The sequence below is a fragment of the Lacerta agilis genome, chromosome 1 (assembly GCF_009819535.1).
Source record: "Lacerta agilis isolate rLacAgi1 chromosome 1, rLacAgi1.pri, whole genome shotgun sequence".
Classification (NCBI taxonomy): domain Eukaryota; kingdom Metazoa; phylum Chordata; class Lepidosauria; order Squamata; family Lacertidae; genus Lacerta; species Lacerta agilis.
In genome coordinates, this window is record NC_046312.1 from 37,609,711 (window position 1) to 37,632,174 (window position 22,464).

Genomic DNA, 22,464 nt, shown 5'->3' on the forward strand with positions numbered 1-22,464 from the left:
ACAATGTTCTGTTGAGCCAGAAGCGATTTATAGCCGCCTTTGACTGGACTAACTCATCCAGGGGTACTTTCTCTAGACTAGATGGATATGACCCAGCAGAACTCTTATGCTCTTATCCACCAAACAAATTATACAGTGGTACCTCTGGATGCGAACGGGATCCGTTCCGGAACCCCGTTTGCATCATGAGCAGTCCGCAACTCGAAGCGCCGCGCCTGCTCATGTGTAATGTGATTTAGTGCTTCTGCGCATGATGTTATTTGATGCGCATGCGCCAACCGCCAAACCTGGAAGCAACCCGTTCCGGTACTTCTGGGTTTGGCGTGTTCATATCCCGTGACGAACGCAACACACAGCATTCGCAACACGGGGTACGACTGTATTCACATTGATGACTGCCAGTATGGATGGCTTTAGGAGACAAATTCAGAGACTACTTTCAATTACTACTGTACTAGCCACAATGGTTCTGTTCTGCCTTCTCTGTTGGAGGCACTATACCTCTGAACCCAGTTGCTGGGAAGCACGCAAGTCTCCTGTTGTACTCAGTTGGCCACTTTGAGAACAGGAATCTGGATTAGATGGGCATTTGGCCTTATCCTTCTGGGCTCTTCTTACGATGTGATGTTTTATAAATAAATCAAAGATTATTCAAATGTTAGTCCAATTCTCAGTTAAGTGTACCCAAAATATCCTAAAACTTGTTACCATCTTTGGGACACTCGAATTGGCCCAGTTAGTTAGTTGTGCCACACACCACTGCAGTAAAGTATGCTGGGAATCAAGAATACGGTTTTAACATTGAAGCACCAGATATTTCGAACTCATTTCCCTTAAAAGTGCAACAAGCCCAAACACTCATGAGTTTGACCCTTGTTGAAACCCCTTTTCTCCCATATCTTCCCACTTGAGTCTATTTCTGCATTTCAAATTCCTTGTTGGGTTTTTATGCTGCAATTCCCTTCTATTCCACTTCTGAGCATTTTCCGAACATAGATTGTTTCATAAATCCTGAAATTAAAGAGATATATTAACTTTATCTTTTTCTGGTCTTGAAATCCCACCCGCCTCCACAAAACGCTCCCAACACCTGCAACTTTTCTGGTGCGTACACAGATCGCGGTTCAAGGAAAGGCAAGCCGTGCACCCCCCAGCCCACCCCACTCCGAAAATCCCAACGCCGTGGGGCTCGACGACTTTTAACATCCTACACGTCGCCGCTCCTTCTCGCACACAAACTGAAGTCACGAAAATGAAACTGCAGAAAAGGGGGCTGGGCCGCCCGGCTCTGAATGAGAAGAGTCCGCACTGAGCAGGCGAGAGGGAGCGAGCACCGCCGAGGCCGACCTCTCCCCGCTCCAGCCCCACACGAGGCCGACTTCCACCTCGGGTGCGCCGGCAGCCGCGGCGAGCGAAGGGCGGAGCTGCGGAACCGCGCATGAGCGTCCCTCATTCCCCGGCTGTAAGGCGCGAACCGGAGGGGTCGGGGCAGAGGCTTTATTTTGGTGGGGGCGCTTCACCCAGTTCTTGGCGGCGGCGGCGAGCGAAAGGCCAAGAAAGGTTTTCCTGCAAAACCGCCGTTCCCGCGCTCTGCGTTTGAAACTGCCGCCGCCGCCGCGCTTCGTCCCCGCCCGCCCGCCCGTCCGGCCAGCCACCCGTCCGCCCTGAGGGCGTGTGAGGCGGGGGGATGGCGACGAAGCTGACCAAAGCCCAGTACGAAGAGGTCGCCCGGTTCCTGGCCCAGGTGCCTCCGACCAGGCAGAGCCTGAGGAAACTGAGGGAGCGCTTCCCCAGGTAAGTCTGCGTGGGGCGCCCACAGAGCTCCGCCTCTCTCGTCAAGGGCGAGTCCCGCCCCCTCGAGGGAAGGAAGCGGCTTCAGGGAAAGCGGCAGGCCTGGGGGTTTTATTTGGTTTTTAAAATTGGGGGGGGGGGGGGGTGAATGGCGGCGGCGGGAGGGAGTTGGTCAGATTTGCATGTTTGCAATGTAAATAAAGGCGCTCTCTGCCTTTGCTTCGCGCCTGGGAGGCTGTTTTGGTTTGTGAGGAAGCACTGCGAGTAGTAGTAGCAGCAGGAGGGTCTCAAGGGGCGCCATAAAAGTATCACTTGAGAACAATGCTGCAAGCACAACCCCATTTACTTGGGAGTAAGTAAGCCCCCCCCCTTGATTCCCGTAGGACTTACTTCTGAGTAGATGTGATTAGGATCGCGCTCTTAACCATATCGCTGGATTTAGTGAAGGCTCTGTTCGAGCTGAGCATTCTTAGGTTTCGACTTGGCTGCAAAACTCCCGACCTTTTTTTTTTGCATGTAATGTCTGCCTTCTCAGAGACCTGAATTGGATCGTAATTAATGGTGTTTAATTGATTGCCGGGTACAAGCTTTCCAAAGTTGTGCGTGGTCCCTGTCGCGTTAGGCTCTGGAGTGGACAACCTAAAAGCTGCTTCGCACAGGTTCTTTCCTTTTTGCTTGTTTCCTACCTGTTGCTTCTCTCCAATTCAAATAATACGCAGCAAAGTGGAAAAAAATGAGTAGATCACCTGCAGAGGGGTTAGAGCAGGCTTCCTCAACCTCGGCCCCTCCAGATGTTTTGAGACTACAATTCCCAGCATCCCTGTCCACTGGTTCTGCTAGCTAGGGTAGGAATCATGGGAGTTGTAGGCCAAAAACATCTGGAGGGCGGAGGTTGAGGAAGCCTGGGTTAGAGTATCGGACGCAGCGATAAACACATAAACAGTTTACAAGAATCAGTTTTAATAATCTGAACTGTTTTCATTGTTACTTGATCTGTGTTATATAATTTGATAAATTTCAGTAAGCTGAGTTTATGTTATGTCTTTAAATAATAAAATAAAGCAACAGAATTGGCACTAGAGTTTATACTTTGGTTGGCTGGCCCATTGTTGATGATTATTTGCTCCTGTGGGGCTCTTAATAAATAATAATAATAATTTATTTATACCCTTCCCATTCGGCTGAGTTTTCCCAGCCACTCTGGGCAGCTCCCAACAGAATATTAAAAATAGAATCAAACATTAAAAGTTTCCCTAAACAGGGCTGCCTTCAGATAGTTGTTTATTTCCTTGACATCTGATGGGAGGGCGTTCCACAGGGCGGGCGCCACCACCGAGAAGGCCCTCTGCCTGGTTCCCTGTAACCTCACTTCTCACAGTGGCCTTCGGCGCTGGACCTTGCGCTTATAACCTAGAACAGGTACATAGGGGCATAGGAAAGTTGCCTAACACCAAGTCGGCCATTGATCCATGTATTATTGTGGATGCTGACTGGCAGCAGCTTTTGTGGGTTTCAGAAGGCACATTCCCAGTCATAGCTGGAGATGCCAGGGATTGAATTTTGGGCCTTCAGCTTGCAAGTCATGGGCTTTACTACTGAGCTATGACCCTCCCACCAAGTCCTGTGAGAGAGCTGGTTAATCTAGAACGCACTTTAGAACCTTGGTGATATGCTGGAGAGCTTTTAGATGAGAGCTGTAGTTGACAACAAATCATGGCCTAATGCTTTCTCTGTTGCACCTGTCCTGTATTTGGTGACCACTAGGTACCAGTGCTTGTTTGGCACTGTTGATTTGAATATTTATTTCACCTGATGAGTACTGTAGTTTTAAGATGCAGGTGTTGATCCCTGAATTAGATGCATATTAAAGGACTTGCTGTAGGTTACGTGAGCTCCGGAGGGTAGTTGGGAAGTGCACGGATGGGTATGGTGGTCAGTTTGTTTCTAATGTAAGGTTTATATGTCTTTCACATTGTTGTACTGTGGTGTCCAGAAAGTGGACTTGTATGGACTGTTTAGGGCTCAGGTTAATGATGCAATGGAAATGACTGATGTTCTGATGGACTTAGATAATGATATCACTATATCTCCCATATAGGAGTAGTGTTAGGTAACTGAAGCTGAAGAAACATGAGTCAATCAGAATTATGTTGAAGTACACATGTGGCTCACACATAGGTGTACTGTTGATATGAAGAGAACAAATTGTCCCAGTTCTGAGACAGTCAGAACAAACTGGGAAAGTTCAGCTTAGTAGTATAAAAGATGTAACTGCTTCCCCTTCCCTTGCTTGATTTTAGACCTTGCTTTGCAAAGTTTCTTTAAAAAAACAATTCTTCTCTCTGTGAAGTATATCTCCAGTCAGGTGACCATGTACTTGATGAAGTGAGCTCTGTCAAACAAAAGCTTCTATCACAATAAATTTTGCTAGTCTTCAAAATGCAGAGGTGCTTTGTTGTTGTTCCAAATAGTCTCATGCTAAAAGCGGATATCTCATCATAATTCTGATTGCATTAAATTACAATATTGAATATACTAGATGCCTCATCCCTGTGTCAGGCATGAATAAAAATTAAATAGGTACAGTAAGCCTACAACTTACGTGGGCTTACCTAAACCCAAACACACTGGGTTCAATGTTGGGTGGAATTACTAAAGTCAAGCATTGCAGCTTCCTTAATATTTAATATTTTCCCCCCACACGCATAAAGCTGAATGTGCACAAGTTAAATGTAAGTTGTGGGCTTACTGTATTTCCCTCCCAGTTTGTAGTAGTAACCAATACTAGCATCTATTCTGTATTTCCAAACAGAAGCACTATGGTTTTCCTTTTAGCAACGGAACATGTAACTGAAGCTGAAAGTGCTCAGCTTAAGTCATGGCAAGCTGTCTTCGAACCCTGGATCTTGCAGTATACTGATCTGAATGTATTATCTTTGAAGTCATCTATATTCTAGATTAAAACTGGAAAAAAAGATTAAAATATGACCTGTGCTAAAAATTAAATATTGTTTTTCTTGTTCAGAGTTGTGAACTATCCCATATGTCACAGAAATTGCCAGTGTTTGGCCTGAAAAATTATCAGCTATTGAGATTTTGATAATTAGCAAATTTAATAAAATATGTTACTAAATTCATATAATTAATGAAATCTTCAGTTGTTTTTAGATTATGATATAACTTAAAGGGGAGGAAATCATGAATGTTTTAAGAATTTTTTTGTGCATTTTCTTGGGAACATGCATCCATTCATGAAGCTGGAACTGTGTGGAAATATACAGTTCTATCTTGAATATATCTCTCCTCCAATATGCCTAGACTCTAAAATGAAAATATTGTATCTGTATGTGGATGAGAAATTGCCAATAATGGTAGAAATCCTGATGGTTTTATGATAGATGCAGCTGTCCATTAGGAAATGGCCTGAAACCACCAACTCTCCTTTGAAAGCTCCTGAAGCCTTTTAAATCAAATTAATCTTGAAGCTTCTTGGGACAATTCAGCATAGGCAGAACTTTTCCATCTAGAGCTTCTGATGAGATGAAACTGATGCTGATATTTAAACTGTCAGACAAAGTACAACTTCGTGGAATGGGCCAAGGAAAGAGCCTTTCTCAAAGAAAAAAGAAAACAAATATGATACTAGTAGAATGTAACAGATAGCTGCAGTGTCAAGCATTAACCCCTGATAGTGTATGTTGCATTAAAAAGATGCATTTCAATACTTAAATGTGTCTTTAAATGGAGTAAACAGGCTTCCATTTCTAAACAAATTATTCTGGAGTAGTGTAGAAGAATGTGTTGCGAGTTGCAGTCAGTCTTGGTTTGTCCTAGAAACAAAGTTGCAGTAAATCTTTGCTGTATGGAACTGTTCCATTGGTCCATACTGAAATTATAATATATTTTGAATTAGAAGAAAGAGATGCAAGAATAAGCAGAATATTTCTACTAAAAAAAGAAAGCCTTTTATTCTGCCCTCTGTATGATTGTGCCATATATACTGTAATCATTATGGGTAGAATTCAATAATAAGTGTTCCTGTGTAAGCTGATTGATATGAATAGGAATTGCAAAGGAGCTGTTCATAATTGATTGTGCCATATATCAGGGGAAGAAATTAAGCTTGGTAGTAGAGCGCATGCTTTTCATGTAAAAGATTCTAGGTTCAATCCCTGGACCCGGCATCTTCAGGTATGACTACCTAAAACTCTGGAGAGTCACTTGGGGTTAGCCTGTCACAGGAAAGTAAATCCAAGCTAGAACTGTTATAATGTACAAAATTAAGCCTTCATCTTCATTTGTTGAACTATTGCCATTACCAGATAATATTTAATACTTCTTTTTGTTAGAATACTAAAAACCTCAATAGTCAGTTAATCTAATAGACAATAAGCCCTGTAGTCACATTAAAGCTATTGTAATGTGATGTATGTGGGGTTTCCCTTCTAGCTGATCTGAAGACTGCTGCTGGTGCAGGCTGCCACGGTCCAGGCAGTGAGTACAATAGTAGCTCCTTATTGGGCACATAGCACACTAGTGCTAAGGGATCTACATTGGCTGCCTATTAACCACTGGGACAGTTTTGAGGTTCTGTTACTTAAATATGAAGCCCTAAATAACCCTGGACCAGGTTATCTCAAATACTTTCTCCCCTCAATTGCCTGTTAAGGACATCAAATGGAACCCAGTTAGTTTTGCCACAGCGTAATGAGTTTGGGCTTGTGGTAACACAGAGGTGGTCTTTTTCACTGATGGCACCAGTGGGTGGGATGTTCTCCCTGCTAAAACATGAGAGACCTCATTGGTATTTCTGTTTTTTGGACCTGTTTAGACAGGAATTTGCCTGATTTTCTGATTTGAACTTTATGCTTTACTTGTTTTAATTGCTGTTTTTACTCTTCTAATTGTTGTGTTGTTTTAACAAGCTCTTTTGTGTTGCACATTTTAATTGTGAATGCTTATTTTAATGTTTTGATGGAATTGCTTTATCATTTATTTTAATTATGTGTGTTTTGTAATTGGTTTTATACTTGTAAACTGCTTAGAACCTATCTTCACAGAATAATAACCCGAAAAGCATCTCTTTGAGTACATTAATTGTGCAAGAATATATACATGGGGTTGGACCCAGACATAATCACAATGTGTGGTTTTCTCTGCCAACTGGACGCTCCTACAAGCAGTGGGGAATAGGAGGTGATTTTCTCCCCCACCTTCAACTACCTATATTTTCTGAAAAAATGCTTCAAGTGTTGAATAAGTCTGAAATAGCATGGGCGGCGGCACTGAAGGGGAAAGGAAGGAAGTGGCAACCCACTCTGCCACCCCATCTGAGCTGGATCAGAGGGTCTTCTGTAAACAACAGCATGTTTTGCAACAGCATGTCAGCAGCTTACATTGGTATTCTGTTTTATTGTAAAACAAGCATGTGATATATGTTGGGCTCAGAGATGAAGATTTGTTCAAGGCCACCCAGTAAGTGCCATGGCTGAGTGGATTTGAAACCAAGTCTCCAAGGCCAACATTCTATCTACTATGTTACGGTGGCTTACAACATTTCCATCAGGCTAGACTCCAACAAGGAAGCAACCCATGGCTTCCTATTCACACAGCCACAAAAGCTGCCTCATACAATGTCACCACTTATCACAGTATTTTTGATGCAGTTTCATAGCTCTCCTTAATCTTGGCATTTATTTGTCTGAAGTTGCTTGTAAATCTTACCAAGATTCTGAACACCACTTAGTGGCAGTGCATCAGCTGAAATCATTGTGATTATATGTGGCTGCTTGAGCAAACTATTTTAAAAAGGCACTGTCCTACTTACTAGTCCTTCTGCTGAATGCCATCCTTTATGAAAGCTATATTATATAGTTTGTTTTGCCAATAACATTTATAGGAAAAGCTAATAAGTAAAATGTTACTTGCTCTTCAAGGTACATTGAACTAAGCTGGCAAATGAACTGTGACCATGGAACATGATCCTAATCACTAAAAGCCTGAAAAAGTTACAGTATGGTTATAATGTGAATTGCAATAGCAACTCATTTTAAATTATTTCAGTGAGAATACATTTTTTAATAATTCTAAAAGTCTTGGCAACATAGGACTATAGACGGTGTAAACTATACTGTATTCTAGGAATATACTGCTAGTTACCGTGTTCACACACACACACACACACACACACTTTTTCCAATTCCAATTGGTCTGGCAGTGGCTGCAATAGGAAGTGGAAGATCTCATTGGAGGTTTTCATTCCCAGTGGGACCTTGTATGCTGCAACAGTAGCATACAAGGTACCAAGGATACTGCTAAACTTAGGTTTGCTGGGCAGCATTAGAAATTAGCCTGGCGTGTTTTTCCAGGTAATTGAGAAGGAAATAGGGCTCTGTACATGGGCTTCCAGGGGAAGCTGTCTGGACTCCATCATGCTCCTGTTGAAATCATATTGGTTAATTCCTCTTTAGACAGTGCATAGTGAAACTGGAATTTACTTCCATAAATTGTAATGATGGCCACCAATTTAGATAGATTTAAAATGCAATTAGACAAATTAATGGATGATAAGCCTATCAATGCCTGCAATTCATAATGAATAAATACTACCTCCTGTCTTAGAGGCAAGTATGCTGCTGAATACTAGTTGCTGTAGATTGTAAGCAGGAGAGTGCTCTTGTACAGTGGTACCATGGTCCTCAAACTTAATCCATTCTGGAAGTCTGTTCCAAAACCAAAGCGTTCCAAAACCAAGGCACACTTTCCCATAGAAAGTAATGCAAAATGGATTAATCCATTCCACATTTTAAAAATCAACCCCTAAAACAGCAATTTTACTAACAAGACCATTGATCCATAAAGTGAAAGCAATAAACAATGTACTGCAGTCACACAATCATCAATCAGTAGCTGAACTGGGTTCCACACAGTCACAAAAAGAAAACAAAAAAGAGCCTCAAAAACACAAAATAAATAACAAAAACAGACAGACGTCAGTGTAACACTCCAAATGGAAGTGTGACACTCAAATCGGAAGCGTAACACTCAATACAGAGCACATTCAACTTCCAAAAAAGGTTCACAAACCAGAACACTTACTTCCGGGTTTGCAGTGTTTGGGTTCCAAGTTGTTTGAGTACCAAGGCGTTTGAGAACTAAGGTACCACTGTAGTTATCTTTTGCTTGTAGACTTCACATTGGTTTTTGGTAGGAGACCGTGAAAACAGAATACTGGACTAAATGGGCATTCATCAAGGCAATTTTTATGTTTGTGTGTATTTTAATTAAAAGAGGAATTGATTGGACAATTCTTGAAGAAGTCAACCCTTTATCCCTTTAATTTGGGTAGTTTTAGGTCATCTTCAATTTGCATTTGTTGTGTTTGGTTAATGAATTAATTAAAATATTTTTATACCCCCATTCATAAAAATTTATTGGAGCAGTTTACAACAGTCATACATAAAACCTTACAATAAAAACAATATACAAATTTAAAATCAACTAGCCATTACAGTTTCCTGATTGCTATTCATTTCTAGGCTTTTTTTTAGAATGAAGCTGGGTGACTTGAAGCTCTTCAGTCTGTTTTCCAGATAACACCACCACCAAACCAGAGGGCTCAACAGATAAGCTACCAGTAACTTCTGGAGGAATGGGAACCTCAGTCTAGGCCAAGTATCTAGGTCTCCACTCCAGATGGTGGTTAGCCCCTCCACTCTGACTAACCGTTCCGCAACCACCACCAATAACATTGGGGCAGCATTTTGTAACTCCCTCCTCCCTGCCCACCCAGACACATCCTAGCACCATCATCTGATTTTACTATATGCAGCTGGTAAATTATGGTCAGAGAAAATAGACTAAGGCCCAGTAGTAGGTACATCCCACACTGTCAGGTGGAAGATTGCAATACCACTGCAACACTCCTTCCCCTGTCTCACTCAGGGTGAACACCACACCACCAAAACAACTTTCCCTCTTTCAGACTCTCATTCTGGGTAAGGGTCATGGGCCTATTGCCATAGTACATTTCTTTTTCATGCATCCCTTTGAAGACCTTTTTATGTGGACAGACCTGTGCAACTGTTTTTTCCCCCCAGTAATTTTAATAATTTTGTACTGTTTTTATAAGGGTGGCGCTGTGGGTTAAACCACAGAGTCTAGGGCTTGCCAATCAGAAGGTCAACGGTTCGAATCACTGCGACGGGGTAAGCTCCCGTTGTTCGGTCCCTGCTCCTGCCAAACTAGCAGTTCGAAAGCACGAAGTGCAAGTAGATAAATAGGTACCGCTCCAGTGGGAAGGTAAACGGCATTTCCGTGCGCTGCTCTGGTTCGCCAGAAGCAGCTTTGTCATGCTGGCCACATGACCCAGAAGCTGTACGCCGGCTCCCTCAGCCTGTAAAGTGAGATGAGCGCCACAACCCCAGAGTCGTCTGTGACTGGACCTAATGGTCAGGGGTCCCTTTACCTTTACTTACTGTTTTTATAGTTTTTTATGCCTTATTGTATATCCTCTTACACACCATCGTTTTATATTGTATGAGTTGGTGGTATATAAATCTATAAACAAATACAATTTATTTACCTTCCTTTGTGCATAGCGTTTCCCCTGCACATATATTGTTTTGGATAGACATAACCCATTCTACTAATTATTATTACAAATAATTCAACCTTAAGTAACCTTGGTGTCATAACCGAGATAGATGCCTTCTGATTTAAAAGGCCAAGAACACTAGGAGGTTGGGATTTAACACTGTCCGTATGTGATTATTGGTATTTGGCTGCCATATTTTTTTAAATACTATTATATGCACTCTACCATACCTGCAGACTTCAATATAACAGTTGTAATTTTTGCATTACAGTTCAGGGACAGCTCTTTATGGAGTCTGCATGCAGGACCAGATTTGTTAGCTTTGCAGGGTTATGGGATTCAGCATATTGTGGCAAAAATTTTATTCATGTGACAGCTTTTTGGACAATCATACTCTGTGCTAAATTACAATGGCACAATAAATTGCTGAATATACTGTCTGCTGCATATGACCTCACCATGAAAAATTTGATGCATTAGAGTAGGTTGGAATATATCAACCTTAGTTGACAAGGGACTTTGAATGTTGACCTAATACAGATGACCTTTGTGTGCAATAAAAGTGAGTTTAATCTTTGGGTCAAGGTTGAGGTGAATGGCAGGGCAAAAGAGGGAGGGTTTTAGTAGATCTGGCTAGGACCTACCTAGTAAGTAAGCAAAGAAATAGAAATGTTAGGTTCCTGGATGCTGTTGCTTTGTTTATCTGGAATGGGCTCGTCAGCTGCTGTACCAAATGTACATCTACATAAACTGATAGCAAAGTAGCAGACAAATCTATTTACGATAGAAAATGGTGGCAAAGTATTGTATAAGTCAATGTGTGTGTCCTCCTTTCGTTTGCTTAAAATTAAGAATTAGTGGAGTAGACATACAGGTGTGTGTTTGTATGTAAACCTACCAGTTTAGAGCATGTAGACTCTTGCACTTATGTAGTACATAGTGATCTACCGGAAGAGCATTATTTATTGTAGATGTTACAAGCAATGCAATATATTTTAAGACATCTATTTTGCTCATATTTATAATTACAAAATGGATCTCTTCATAAGTATTTGTTAAGAAAGCAATACTCATTATATCATTTTTTAAAAAAGCCCATAGGTGACTCATTGGTTTCACAGTAAGGATTTCATGTTTTGTTGATCAAATGTTATCTAAATGTTTAGCATAACAAAAGAATATTTACAATTTCTTCATAACTGAATCTACTTTCAATGTATATAGTTCTCCCGCATTCCTATTTTAACAACTGTTGGTGTTAAACGGAACACTGACTTCTTTACCTAGAATGCCAAGGCTATTTTTTTTTCTTTCATTCATTCTTTCCAGCCAGCAGGAAAAAGTTAGAGACTTTAATGGTAACAACCTCTACTCCTTTAATAGAGCCTGCAAAATATATTCTCTAGGACTGATCAGCTCTGAAAGCTCTAGAGGTTTGATGATTTGGAATGGCAGGAAATCACGCTTTCAGGACATAACGAATTGACTGGACCATCCATCATTTGTTAGCATGCGCTGAAACGCTGGGTTTGTGTGCAGAGGCCTGTGATTTAGTAAATACTTGGGAGATGAATAGAGCTTACACACAAGGGAAGATATTGCTGTCCTTCAGCAGCCTTAGACACAGATTCCTGCTGAGAAGGCCGTCTGACGGCAGCTCATCAGTAACTGGCCTGTCACACTCTCTGATGCCCACCAACCATCCCCAGTATATTAAATGCATTTTTAATATCTGCTTCAGTAGATTTAATGAAGAAAATTTCGTTTCCATACTCTGATCAGTGCTTCCTCAAGTGTTCTAAAGCATTGACTGCAGCACTTCCAAGAAAGACAGCTGGGATATACAAGAATTGATTGAAAGGTAAAGTTAAATAAAACAATGTGTAAACAAAAACACTGTTCATTAGATTAGCTTGTTACCTTGTTAAACAGCAGTAACTAAAAATAATAATGTGTGCTCCATAATACAATATGCTCTGCCTGCAAGGAGATTTCAAAGATGAATACAGAAAAGGCAAATCTTGATGCCATTCTGCAGTTAGTCATCTCATGTACAAAATTAGTACAGTTTGTCAAACTAAGAAACCCAATATTGCCTGTTTTCATATTTGGGAAGGTAAGTAAGTTTGGACAGGTTTTATATTTATCCTCCCCCCCCCCCAAGAATATGAGCAAGAAAATTTAGGTGGTAAGCTTAAACATATTAACTTATATATTGTCTAAACCAGGGGTCCCCAAACTAAGGTCCGCGGGCCGGATATGGCCTGAGGGACTCAGTTATCTGGCCCGTGGCAACCCCCGCCACCCACTCTTACCAGCGCAGTGCGGCTGCCCACTTCCAGGTCAGCAGAGCACCGGAAATAGCTTGTGCGCATGCGCAAGCATCATTTTCGGCACGCTTCCGGGTCAGGAGGCCTGTGCGCACGCGCACAAGCTATTTCCAGCGCTCCGCCAACCCAGAAGTGCGCTGGAAATGACATGCGTGCGCACAAGCTATTTCTGGTGCTCTGCCGACCCGGAAGTGCACCGGAAATAGCGTGTGCACACTCATATGGGTGTGCGCTCCGCTGCCCTCTGGCCCGCCACACGATTGGCACTGGAAGAACCAGCCCGAGGCCTGGTAAGTTTGCTGACCCCTGGTCTAAACCACTGAGCCTAGGGCTTGCTGATCGGAAGGTCAGCGTTTCGAATCCCCGTGTCGGGGTGAGCTCCCGTTGCTCAGTCCCAGCTCCTGCCAACCTAGCAGTTCGAAAGGATGTCTAAAGTGCAAGTAGATAAATAAGTACTGCTCCGGTGGGAAGATAAACAGCATTTCCATGCGCTGCTCTGGTTTCGCCAGAAGCATGCTGGCCACATGACCCAGAAAAACTGTCTGCAGACAAATGCCGGCTCCCTCGGCCAGTAAAGCGAGATGAGCGCCGCAACCCCAGAGTCGTTCGTGAATGGACTTAACTGTCAGGGGTCCTTTACCTTTTTTTGAAATCAATGAGATTACCATTGCATGCATGGAAAAGCAAAAATAAATATGGAAACAAACTGGTTGCTTGGATTAAATATAAGCAGGTTAATCAACTACAAACCTCTGTAATAAACTTTTTCAATGTAGGAAGATTCTTACTCTGGCAGGAACATTGATATTTGGATTGTTTAAATACTGTATTGCAACCTGAATTGGATAATGAAAATAATGAGTTCTCCTTGTTCTCGGAAAGCATTACTTTTCAAAGTTTATGTTGACTCTAACAATATTTATTACAAAATGCGAGTGATAAATCAGACCTCATTACAAGTTATAATTTTAAAGGCTTTTCCTCTTGCTTCTTTTTTTAAAAAGAAACTTTGAATACCCTCCATACTTATAAAACAGGATGCATTTGCAGAATGAACCTTATAAATTTGATTCTTGCCCATGTCAAAGCAGTACTGTAATATATTAAATGCATATTATTATAAAAAAATTAAGACACGTCTTAAACATGCTTACATTTTTATAATACATGGCAATATTAAATAATACATTTCCTTGTTAGCATCTGTTTGCTGTCATTGTTGGCAAGGCCTATGATTTATTGCCTAAATTAATGACCATGACTCTCTTGGTCCTGATACACGTCCCCAAGCTTATTACATCACTAAATAAAATGAAAGTTATATATGCTCTTTTATTTTGGCATTGATTTTGTTTTTTTGTAATTGTTTGTTTTTTAAGGATTTATTTAGTGAATGAAGTGGCTACTTTTAAAGAAAGAAAACAATAGCAATGTTAAATTATGAAACCATTAGAAGTTTGGTTTTAAGTTTAATTTTCTTGTTACCAATTGAATGGCATTCCACTAGATGCCTGTATCTGGATCAAAACTGGGAAATTCAATGGGTTGAATCCATATGTTATCACGGTTAGACTAGATTCAAAGAAAATAGAATGTACTTGGAGTAGAAATATTGAAATCAGTGGGGCTTTGGTTTGCCATTACTAAAGTCTCATTAAATTTTAGATAGTATAATCTGGGTTCAATCCGTTATCTTTTATTTGTAGCCATATTGAGATTTGAAGCTCTATGTTTATTGTTAATTGATCATCTTTATTTAAAATATTAAAGTACCTCGGGTTACGAATTTTGCCCCAGGATGAGAATGGGAATTGCGCACTGGTGGCGCGGCGGCAGCGGGAAGCCCCATTAGCAAAAGCGTGCCTCAGGTTAAGAAAAGTTTCCAGTTAAGAACGGGCCTCCAGAACAAATTAAGTTCGTAACCGAGGTACCAATGTATTATTATTTTCCCCTCTCAACCAGTAAAAAGATTAGATTGTATCTGACCTTGTCTATCTGTTTATCTCGCACAGGCTTCCAGGAATGTAAGGATTAGGGCCACCTAAGTTTTATTCTGAGTTTTATACTTACTGAAATTAACGTACTTAAAGTCAAACCTACCTACCTACCTTGGCCTTCTTAAAGCTAGCTGTAGAGGATTAACTGGGTGGGACTGGGGAGTGTTTAATGCTTCATTTGAGCAGAGCAGGTGGAGAACCTTCCTGGACCCAGAAGTGTCCAGTCTCAAGCATGCTTAATTGCCCTGGTTGGTGACATTTGCTGGGAGAAAGATGAGGGGAGTGCAACCCTACTCATTCTTCTTGACCTTTTGATGTTTGATACCATTGACTATGGTATCCTTCTGGAGTGACTCAGGGTAGTGGGGTTGGAATTCTGCTCCTATTTGCAGGACTATTTCCATAAAGTAGTTATGGGGACCACTGTCAGGTGCTATAGGAGCTATCCTGTGATGTCTCACAAGTTTCCATCTTATCCCCCATGCTATGTAACATCTATCTGAAGCCACTGTCAGCTTTGGGAGTCATCTGGATATTTTGAATGATGTGTCACCAATATGTGGGTGACACCCATTTCCACCTCTCTGTTCCATCTAAATCAGGAGAGGTGGATGAGTTAGTAGACTAGTGCTTGAAGGCAGTGATATGCTGTATGTGGCCCAATAAACTGAAGCTGAATCCTGAAAAGACAGCTGTGTTATGTGTTCCAAGTTTTCAAGTCCAGGAGATGGAAAGAGAGTCTGTTCTGCATGGGATTGGAAGGAGCAGGTATGCAACTATGATTCCAGGATCAAACAGGGGGCTCAGGTGGTCTTCGTGGCCAGCAGTGCTTATTTCCAGCTGTGCTGGGACAGAGGTGTTGTTGTTGTTGTTGTTGTTCAGTCGTTCAGTCATGTCCGACTCTTCGTGACCCCATGGACCAGAGCACGCCATGCACGCCTATCCTTCACTGCCTCTCGCAGTTTGGCCAAACTCATGTTAGTAGCTTCGAGAACACTGTCCAACCATCTCATCCTCTGTCGTCCCCTTCTCCTTGTGCCCTCCATCTTTCCCAACATCAGGGTCTTTTCTAGGGAGTCTTCTCTTCTCATGAGGTGGCCAAAGGACTGGAGCCTCAACTTCAGGATCTGTCCTTCTAGTGAGCACTCAGGGCTGATTTCTTTGAGAATGGATAGGTTTGATCTTCTTGCAGTCCATGGGACTCTCAAGAGTCTCCTCCAGCACCATAATTCAAAAGCATCAATTCTTCGGCGATCAGCCTTCTTTATGGTCCAGCTCTCACTTCCGTACATTACTACTGGGAAAACCATAGCTTTAACTATACGGACCTTTGTCGGCAAGGTGATGTCTTTGCTTTTTAAGATGCTGTCTAGGTTTGTCATTGCTTTTCTCCCAAGAAGCAGGCGTCTTCTAATTTCGTGACTGCTGTCACCATCTGCACTAATCATGGAACCCAAGAAAGTGAAATCTCTCACTGCCTCCATTTCTTCCCCTTCTATTTGCCAGGAGGTGATGGGACCAGTGGCCATGATCTTAGTTTTTTTGATGTTGAGCTTCAGACCATATTTTGCGCTCTCCTCTTTCACCCTCATTAAAAGGTTCTTTAATTCCTCCTCACTTTCTGCCATCAAGGTAGTATCATCAGCATATCCGAGGTTGTTGATATTTTTTCCGGCAATCTTAATTCCGGTTTGGGATTTATTCAGTCCAGCCTTTCGCATGGTGAATTCTGCATATAAGTTAAATAAGCAGGGAGACAATATACAGCCTTGTCGTACTCCTTTCCCAATTTTGAACCAATCAGTTGTTCCATTTCCAGTTCTAACTGTAGCTTCTTGTCCCACATAGAGATTTCTCAGGAGACAGAGGTGACTTGGCCACAAAAATGCATGCTCTGGAAACTTGCAGATTGGATTTTTGCAATGGCCTGTATGTGGGGCTGTTCTTGAAGACAATTCAGAAGCTTTGACTGGTTCAAAATGCAGCAGCCAGATTACTGGCTGGTGTCCATTTAGAACTGCTCTGTTAAAACAACTGTACTGGTTGCATTTTGTTTCTGGGGTTAATTCAAGGAGCTCATATTAGTGTTTAGACTCTAAACTCCTTAGGTCCCAAATATCTGAAATACCATTTCCTTCCCTACAGAGCCTCTTAGATGTTAAGATCAGCAGAGGTAGTTCCATCACCCTCAGAAATGAAGGGCTTAGCAGCCTGAGAGAGGGCAGTCCCTGTAACAGCCCCTATGTTATAGAATTCCCTGCCTCCCTACAAAGGCACTTCTGGCGTCTTCATTATGCAGTTTCCGTCATATGCTCAAGACATACCGGTAACTGTTTATTCAGATATTTGACACCTGAGATAGATATATCTTAGGATCCACCCTATTCTTGTGACTGTAATTTGTTTTAAACTGTTTTTAATAGTGTATTTAAAATGTTTGTAACATGTGAAGGGTGGGTAATAAATAGAAATAGTTGTCTCTGTCAATTTAAGTGGGCCTACTCTGAGTAAGTCTTAACATTAACTACAGCCTTTTGGGTGGAAGATGTCATCCGTCCCCCCCGTGCTCTTGATTCCTTCTCTCTGCAGCTCACTGCACCCCACCAAAAGTCTGAACCATTTGGAACCACTTGATGGATATTTCAACATACTGTATACTGTAATTCAGTTATGGGCTAACCAGAGCTTAAGGAGACATCTTTATGGAGGCTTGCATAGCCCAGGAACTACGTTATTGTCTAGACACAAAACTACCTTTTTATGGAAAACCTGTTCTTATTATGACCTTTTATTTGAAATGATAATATAATTTTTAAATTTGTATCTATCTTCCAGATAAATATGTCTACCAAAAAAATGTCTTGTTTCATTGCTTATTATATTTTGGAAACAACTAAGCTAATTTAAATGAATTAATTTGTTGTTGTTATCATCATCATCATCACCACCACCACCACCACCACCACCATTATTATTGATTGCCTTCTACATAATCGTCTCGAGGTGATGTACAATAAAACTAGGGGGAAAACAATTGAAATTCAACATTTTGCTCTCTTTGAAAACTTTCTAGCTTTAAAGAGTCAGTAGCTCCTTCACTTTAGAAGGGAGAGTGAAAGAGCCAAATGTGTTGCTTCATCATTACTATGGAGTGGGGGATCAGGACCCCTACTGTCATGTGGCTTCAGCTGGGCTTAGGATGTAGTTCTAAGAGGGACAGGCTGGGACAGGTGTCAGCAAACCTTTTCAGCGGGGGGCCAGTCCACTGTCCCTCAGACCTTGTGGTGGGGCGGACTATATTTTTTTTTGGGGGGGGATGAACAAATTCCTATGCCCCACAAATAACCCAGAGATGCATTTTAATTAAAAGGACACATTCTACTCATGTAAAAACACACCGATTCCCAGACCGTCCGCCGGCCAGATTTAGATGGCGATTGGGCTGGATTCGACCCCCGGGCCTTAGTTTGCCTACCCATGGGCTGGGAGCTTCCTGCTTCCAGGGCTTGGGAACAGTGGCCCTTCTACATCAGAGCTGGGAAATAGCTCCAGCTAGCAAGGCCAGGGATAATAGGTGTTCTAGCCCTTCAGTATCTGGAGGGCCACATGTTTCTCATCCTTTTTCTACATCTATCATATCTATAATAATAGCTTAAAATGAAATATCTGTATTCAGTAGCAGTTTACCTCTAGAAAACAAATAATAAAGGAGACCACCACTATTATATGTTACCTGTGAGAATGCCATGATCAACATGAATAATAAAATCTAAAACAGTAGTCCTGGAGAAACAAGCTCTTTGGTGTGATCTAACAAGGCTCTTTTTAGGAACATGGGAAGCTGCCTTATACAGAATCAGACAATTGGTCCATCTGGCTAAACACCTGTCTACACTTGCTGACAGTGATTCTCCAGGGTTTCAGACAGTGCTCTCTCCTACCCCTACCTAGAGACTGTACTTTGAATATTCTGCATGCAGAGTAGATGCTCTACCACTGAGCCATGGTCCATCTTATTTCTCTATAGCAGGGGTAACCAATGTGGGGCCCTTCAGATGTTGTTTGACTTCGTTGTTGTTGTTGTTGTTAATAAATAATAATTTAATTTATTTCCTATACTGCTTAATATATTAAAAATATCAATTCCCATTATCCCTTACCATTTGCCTTGCTGGCTTGGAGCTGATGGGAGTTGGAAACCAACAGCATCTAGTGGGCGCTACATGAGCTAGATATCTAGAGGATATTTGGCTCACTAGCTGTCTTAATGCAGTATTGAGATTCAATATATATCTGGACTAAATGGTACTTTAGAGTTAAGCTGTTAACTCCTCTTATGCAAACCACCCTGAGATCTTCAGGTGAAGAACAGTACATAAATTTAATTTTTTTAAAAATTAAAGAAACACTATACAAAACTTCTTTGATGCTCTTACTTTCAAAAACTTGAATAACATTATCAAAAGATGTTCTTTCATTGGTCACATGGGCAATTTTTTGTGGTGCCACACCTGTATGGTGTTTCAGTATGTCCAGTGTGTGAGAACACTCCTAATACGAGGGAGCTGTTGAAGAAGGGGCTCTGTATAGTACATACCACCTTTCAGCTTTCTCAGTGGTGAACTGTGGCTGGGGTGCTCAACTTTGTGCACCTAGACAGAGGAAGGACATCCAGACAGCACAGTACACTGGACAGGATCCTGTAGCATCCCACTTGCCACTTTTTTCCCAGAATGATGAGGAACCACAAGAGAGCACTTTGGGGGTTTTGTCAGTAAACCAGTTACAAATCCATGTCACAAATATCTCATCCAGTTCACATTTTCCCAGCTTCTCTGAAAGAATATGATGGGGGACTTTGTCAAACGCCTTACTGAAATCAAATTTAATTAGTCTGTTCTAGGACCTTTCTTGGTACAGAGAAAAGAAAATCCATAAAAGATGTACTGCACAGTAGCATATAACATTACTGAATGAGGACCATACATTTCCCCACTCAGTGCCAGGCTCCACAGTCCAGTCCACACCAGTCAGAAGTGGTCCTCAACCCTCAGGAGACTTTGCAGGGGGCAGGGGGCAGGGGATGGTGGAGAGAGGAGAGGACAGGCAATTTAACTTTTGGCAGTCTCCTTCCACTGGCACTTCTCTGGATCTAAGCCATTTTGTTTAATAATGGGTAAATGAGAAACAACAGCAGGGAGCAGGCAAGTACTGAAGTGATATGCTGTTTGTACATTGTCTGCACCATTTTTAAGCTACATAGAAAGACTATTAAGTAATCTTTTAAGGCTAATTGGATGTAACATTGCAAGAAAATTGGTGAACTTGAGATGTAGTTTGTAGCTTTAATCTGTAGCCATCATAGCACGGACTAGATGACTCTTGAGGTCCCTTCCAACCATACAATTCTATGATATGCAATTTACTAGGAAGTAAATCTATTGAATTGACTGGGACTTGTTTATAAATGCATAGAATCAGACTGAAACTCTCACTCGTCTTTAAAGAGTCAGGATATTTGTTGTTACACACTATTTAAATATTTAGTGCCAAACTAAGAGGTTTTCTTGTGTATTGCTGAATACTAAGTGCAGGTAAAATACTACCAGACATGGAGTCGTTTGTTATGTTTAGTATATGAAGCAAAGCTGTGTAAACCGTAACCTTGTAATTTTTCAAGTTCCACTTTATCATGTAGCTGTAAAAGGTAATCAAAATAAATCATGGATGATGAAGAAATATTTTTCAGTGCCTTTTGTGTTCTTTCAAGAGTAGCGTTTGATCCATGAAATTTTAGTAAGCATATTAAATAATACAATATGATGTGCAATGTGTCATATCTGATAAATTACTTTGTGTAGAACAGTTATACAATTTATGTGGAACTGCTCTGTATGCAGGCTAATGACTATAAATTGTTAATATTTTGTTGTCTTTTTTTTTAGGTTGGGTGATTTCTATTGTGCCCCCCCCCCAACACACACACACACACACACACACACACACACTGGGCAGAAAGGTGTAGGTCATCTCTGAGATGCTATGACATTGATTCAAGGTTCCTCAGCTGTGCAGTGTACATAACACATATGTTGGAGAGTCATCTGTCAGCTATGCCCCTCCTATGGAGTTAAAGTTCTAAAGGGAAAAGAATTCGACACAGTGCTGTCACTGTTAAATTTTCACAATGGAAGAGCATGCAAATATTGAGCCTCTTGCTTAGCTGTAGTGCCCTGTCTAATGTCTGTGCTAGTTAGAAGAAGAAAAAGTGGGTGCATCCAGGGCTCTTAGATCTGACAAAGGTCATGCTATGCTGGGCATTTGAATTGGAAATTGTCTGGACTTAGATTTTATAAAGCTCCCACTGTTGTCGGGGAAAATTTCAGCAGGGTTTTGTCCCTGGAGAGGCCTCTTAGGCCCTTTTCTGTCCTATGAATGAATTTAGATGTGAGGGTTTCTCTGGCCTTAAAACTGTTAAATTCATTTTGCATACATCCCCAGAGAGAAAAACTGGCAGATGCTTTTGTCTTGGAAGTGTTTAAAAGAAAAACTGCAGAACAGGAACAAGAGAGAAGGGGCCCCGTGTGGAGTCCCAGAACACTTTGGAAATGGCCAATATGCAGTTTTCATCAGTACTAAGGCGGGGCGCAATATGGTGCCTGTAGCTCACTTGGGAATATGAATGTTGATTAAGCATACTCCCAGGCTTTGAAATTCTGAAAGCAGTGTCAGAATAATGGATGTTGAGCAAATGTCAAGCATTTGTTAATTTCTCTGTTATTTGGAGTTTATCTACCATGATCAATCAAATAAACTAGTGCCTCTCTGTTGTGGCATGTGTCATTGATATGGTGATTAGGTGGCTAGAGAGACCTCCTGCTTTTTTCTCCCTCTCTCCAGGTAACAGATTATACATTTATTCATAGTTATTTAGTGGAATAAGGTGTGTGTTAACAAAATTTAAAATGGCTTATTGCACCCCAAAATGTTGATAGTTATGCAGACTCACATACCCAACAGTGGCATTTACTCTAATAAAAAGTCACCATGTCACAATGTTGACAAACTCTCAACTTGTGAATGAGAGAAATGGAGTGTTTTTTGGTGATAAATTTATTATCAACGAAGTATATGTTGCCCCTGTTCCTCTACTAGGATTTTAAAATGAGTTTGACTGCTCATTTTAAAAGTCTTAAGAAAAATATTGCATACCATGACTTTAAATTTAAAAAGAAGAAGTTCGTAGACAGTACTATCCTTATTTTCCATTGGTGGTTTATTGTTGCTCCCACTTTCTTTAGCTAGATATGATCTAACATTAACATGACATAGCCATCAGTTTCATTTAAAACATAAATTCTTTTTCTGAAGTTATAATTTTCATGCATAGACCAACCCACAAGTTACACACTTTAAGAAATTGCAAATTTAAATCAACTTATGGAAGAGAAAACCAACAGGTTGTTGTTGTTCAGTCATTCAGTCGTGTCCGACTCTTCGTGACCCCATGGACCAGAGCACGCCAGGCACGCCTATCCTTCACTGCCTCTCGCAGTTTGGCCAAACTCATGTTAGTAGCTTCAAGAACACTGTCCAACCATCTCATCCTCTGTCGTCCCCTTCTCCTTGTGCCCTCCATCTTTCCCAACATCAGGGTCTTTTCTAGGGATTCTTCTCTTCTCATGAGGTGGCCAACAGGTATATTCATATAAATGTGAGGTGTGGGAAACTTAAAAATAAAATTAAAACT

At 41.3% G+C, this 22,464-nt stretch overlaps 1 protein-coding gene across 7 annotated transcripts in view; it reads left to right on the forward strand.

Annotated features, from left to right (window-relative positions):
* Positions 1 to 1,640: 1,640 nt before the first annotated feature.
* Positions 1,641 to 22,464, forward strand: part of C1H15orf41 (chromosome 1 C15orf41 homolog) — a 118,410-nt gene continuing 97,586 nt past the window's right edge. For 6 of the 7 annotated variants that reach the window (XM_033144518.1, XM_033144561.1, XM_033144534.1 and 3 more), the window contains exon 1: positions 1,641 to 1,794. In XM_033144518.1, the coding sequence (XP_033000409.1) occupies positions 1,688 to 1,794 (107 nt within the window). In that variant the 5' untranslated portion in view covers positions 1,641 to 1,687. The remainder of the gene's footprint in view (positions 1,795 to 22,464) is intronic. The other variant, XM_033144577.1, reaches the window with a different exon arrangement.